The sequence below is a fragment of the Volvox carteri genome (genome assembly GCF_000143455.1).
Source record: "Volvox carteri f. nagariensis unplaced genomic scaffold VOLCAscaffold_18, whole genome shotgun sequence".
NCBI lineage: Eukaryota > Viridiplantae > Chlorophyta > Chlorophyceae > Chlamydomonadales > Volvocaceae > Volvox > Volvox carteri.
The window spans coordinates 415,342-419,422 of NW_003307561.1; the positions used below are offsets into that span (position 1 = coordinate 415,342).

At 55.6% G+C, this 4,081-nt stretch overlaps 1 protein-coding gene across 1 annotated transcript in view; it reads right to left on the bottom strand.

Annotated features, from left to right (window-relative positions):
• Positions 1–4,081, bottom strand: part of VOLCADRAFT_90720 (uncharacterized protein) — a gene marked incomplete at both ends in the record, with an annotated part of 13,144 nt that overhangs the window by 2,271 nt on the left and 6,792 nt on the right. Inside the window, 3 exons of the mRNA XM_002950345.1 lie at positions 459–525; positions 808–863; positions 1,923–1,942. Of these exons, the coding sequence (XP_002950391.1) occupies positions 459–525; positions 808–863; positions 1,923–1,942 (143 nt within the window). The remainder of the gene's footprint in view (positions 1–458; positions 526–807; positions 864–1,922; positions 1,943–4,081) is intronic.

Consider the following 4,081-nt stretch of genomic DNA (forward strand, 5'->3'; position numbering starts at 1 on the left):
GGGCGGTGGAGGTGCGGGCGGAGGAGGGAAGGGAGGCGGAGGCGAAGGGGGAGGAGGTCCCGGCGGTGGCGTCGGAGGCCCTGGAGGCGGTGAAGGAGGGGGGATCGAAGGCGGCGGCGGTAAGGGCATTGGCGATGGCGGGGACGGTGCTTGCGGCGCCGGAGGTGGTGGTGAAGGCGGCGGCGGCGCCGGGGGTGGCGGTGATGGTGGCGGCGGTGATGGAGGAGGCGGTAGCGGTGGCGGCGGCGGCGGTGACGGTGGCGGCATGTTGCCCTGTCGGTGCGCTTCATCCCCCACCCCATTTTCTATCTCTACGCCAGCGCCAGCGTCTTCGCCGGGCGAAAGTAATCTCGGAATGTTGTCTGGACCAATGACAGCTGCTGTCTCCGGAGTGGGCCCCTGCTGAAGTGGCGGCCCTGACGAGGCAGCGGAAGGGGCCTCGCCGATGAGCCCCTCACCGGTACCAGGGAACAGGCTGGAGATCACGAAAGGGTCCTCGGTGTCGAACGTGGGTTGCGGTGGCGACTGTGGCGGCTTGGACGGCACCGGGGAGGGGAGGGGAGGAGAGGAAATGGGAGGGGAGGACCAGCGCGAACAAGTAAGGGGCCTTGCATTACAGAATTGGGGCTTTGGTGGGGAAACTCGGGATGGGTAGAACGGCCCATCCCGAGTCGTAGTCTTTTTTAAGACTACGAATATTCTATGAAACGCAGGTATTGCTCTCACAGTTCTATAGGTCAACGTGCCGCACAGGCATGTTTGGCCCCCTAATCATCACGTCCGGGGGGGGGAGATATAGGGTCTCACCGGCGGCAACAAAGACGGCGCGTCGTCCAAACCCTCCACGATTTGTGCACTCACGCCTGCTGTGCGGGTAAACATGTAAAGCGTTCAACGGAACTTCCAACGATACAGTCTACGCACGCCGTTTTTAATGCTTGCACCCAAGCACCCAAGCACCCAAGCACCAGTACGCATGTCGCAGCGGCGGTGGGGGACGTAGGGGACTCCGAGGACATTACATTACATGATCGACGACCCCGGGGGTCCGGATGCAACGTCGTACATACCGCCACCGCCACCGTAAAACCGCCATCTGCCGCAGGATAATGTTACCATGCATGCCGCAAACCTGCAGCTGCTTGCTGATTCCCGAAACCCTTTCCTGCGTCCCCAGCCCAAACATGAAATCATTGCCTACGACATGCTGGATTCGGATAAACATCTGATAAATGTCGGATAAATGTCGGATAAATATCGGATAAATATCGGATAAAAATCGGATAAAAATCGGATAAATAAGTATATATAATGGTAATAAATGTCAGATAGTTATGTATAGTGCATAGACGTGTCTGTATGTCCTCCAGTGCCTCCAGTGCCAGCAGTAGTCCTACTCCAACATTATCCTGTGCACATTGGATGGGTTACATCCCACCAGCCCCAACTGATAGTACTTAAAATTGTCAGTATTGTGATGTGTGCGGGGGAACGAAACGCTGGCTGCAGTGCGCCCACCACCTTAGTCACTTACAAATGGGCTCGGAGAACAGGTCGCTGAGGGCGGCCAACAGGATCACAGCTACCACAGCGGACGAGCCACGGGTCGCAGTTGGGGCCAGGCGGGAACGTGCCATCGTCTCTGGCCTGCTTCTAGATCGGCGCAGGCTGTAGGGCGAGGGTGTGTGGCTGTTGTGCTAGACTGCTGGCCTATGCCGGCTGCGGGCAGAGCAGAGCTGGTGCTGGAACAGGACAGATTGATGCCCTCCGCTTTTACAAGGAGGATAGAGAGGCAGATATGGCTGGCGAGGCTAGCTGTGCCCGCCAGGCGAAGACTGGGAAATCATCTGAGAGTCTGCGGCTTGGATAATCGTGTGCTTAATTGTTTACCTGCGGCTCAAGTCCTTAATATAGTGACTCACTGCTGCCCGCGCCAAAGGCTCTCCGCATGGCGGGATAGGCGTCAGCGGGGGTTAGTTATCAACCACGGAAGGGTGTGTACGCTTTAATGACTTTTATGCCGCGGAAAGCAGATAGAGCATACGCCGGTGTATGTGCACGTCGTCGTCCAGTGTGGGCCTTCGTTGCCAGGACCCTATTTGTAGGCCGTGGGGACTAGGGACCCATACGCCACATCTCGCTACTCGCTGTATGCCGGGCCCAGATGCAGGAGGATAGCTTGCAGCAGCTTATGACTACTATTTTCGTATAATGCTTGTGGTGGTAGACAGCCAGCAGAGCGAGAAGTTGGCAGGTGCATGAGTCTGTTCATGGCGGCAGCGGCCTGGTGGGTGGGCGCACGGGGTAGACTGTTATGGGACGGTGCTCGCCTGTCTCTCGGCGGGCGGGAGGCAGGCAGGCAGACGGGAGGGTGGGCGGCCGCGGATGAGACAGGTCGGTACGTCGGACCGGTCAATGGACTGAAGGGAGGATAGATCTCTCAGCGGCAGCATGGGCTGTGGTGGATTTGTTGAATAGAAACCTAGCGCGGGGTAGTTGTTGTGTCAATCATGGTCTGTCGAGGGACTTGCCGCCAAAACTGCGGGTTGTATGTTACTAAAAAAGGCCCTATCTATCTGTAAAGGATCTCCCATGAATCTATGCAATGACTCACAATATGAAACCATTCAAAACTAAGACCCCCCAGATCCAGTGGCGCGCGCTGCAGCCACCCGGGGATCGTACCGCCGGGGTCAGCAGCAGTAGCAGTAATAGCAGAAGCAGCAGTAATAGCAGAAGCCAGCAGAAGCAGAAGCAGCAGTAGTAGTAATAGCAGAAGCAGAAGCAGCAGAAGCAGGGAAGAACCCCCGTCTCGCTGATATCATAGCTCATGCTTGTCATGAATGAGAGTGATTGGATGATGATGTCCGCACCCAAATAGTGATAGCCCTGTACGGTTCCTAGCAAGGCCTTGAGCCCCGCACCACGACTCGGACAGCACCACGCAACCTGACGAAAGACACTCCCTCGCCTTGCCGCACCACCGAGGGCTACCCTAGTCACAACCCACAAAATAAAACGGGCACATGATGTTGGAAAGTGACCGACACTCATATACCAGTGAATGGTGACAGCAGTAATAGGACGGGCAGGGGGGTCCAGGGCGCTTTGCTGATCCTAAGACATGATTGTGTATTGTGTATGTTTTGTTATCTGCTTAATCCATGGCAGATTCCCATTCTTCCTAAGGCATAGTTAGTAACCCACGAATTTGTATGGCGTCTTATCGTCATGGGCCTCAGCCAGGGCATAACGGTTAAGATCCTCCTCAAGGATGGGGGTGAGTAAGTGGTTTTGCAACAATTCCCTGTGCATTACGCTTCTGTTTGGTTAGCCTGCGGCACTCTTGCTCCCTTTTCTGGAACATTCACCCTGCATCGTGAACATCCGGCCGCCGCCAAGGCCTTCGGTCTAAAGCAGACTGCCGGCCACGTCGACAAAAGTCCAGGCGTGGTGGGTGCCATCAGGGGGGTTGTTGACATGGAGGGTGCTGCTGGCAGGGGCCATTACCACGGTGGTGGGTGTGAATGGGCCCGCTGCCACAGCAGGCGCCACAAACAGGGCACCCGCTGCAGTGTCACGACATCGTCAACAGGGTCACAACTGCGGCAGGCATGCCCAGTACAGCTGCAGTGCACTCTGGGAAAGGTTTTCACCCGTAAATTCATGTTTACCCGTAATCACGTGGTCTTCACATGTAATTACCGGCCAAGAAAATTTGTAAACATGCTTATTTTTAAGTTGCCAAAGCATTCCTTTTATAAGGAAGAACATAGGTGACATTTTGTTGGTTGCCCGTGCTGGAAGTCATCCACAGGTTACATTACCCGTAATCACAAGGTCTTGACCCGTAATCCCCCAAGCCGTAATGCACAGCACCCGTAAAATTTCACGGGCTTAATTGCGACGAAGACGTGTTACGCGTGTGTGTGTGTTACATGGATGGGGGTGCGTGACCCCATACCTGTAAGACTACCCATACGAGCCGAGGGCCCAAGGGTAATACTACAACGCCTAAAAGCCACGGAGGAAAGGAAAACACCGCACATCAGCCCAGACTAGCGTCTAAAGGGGGTAATTA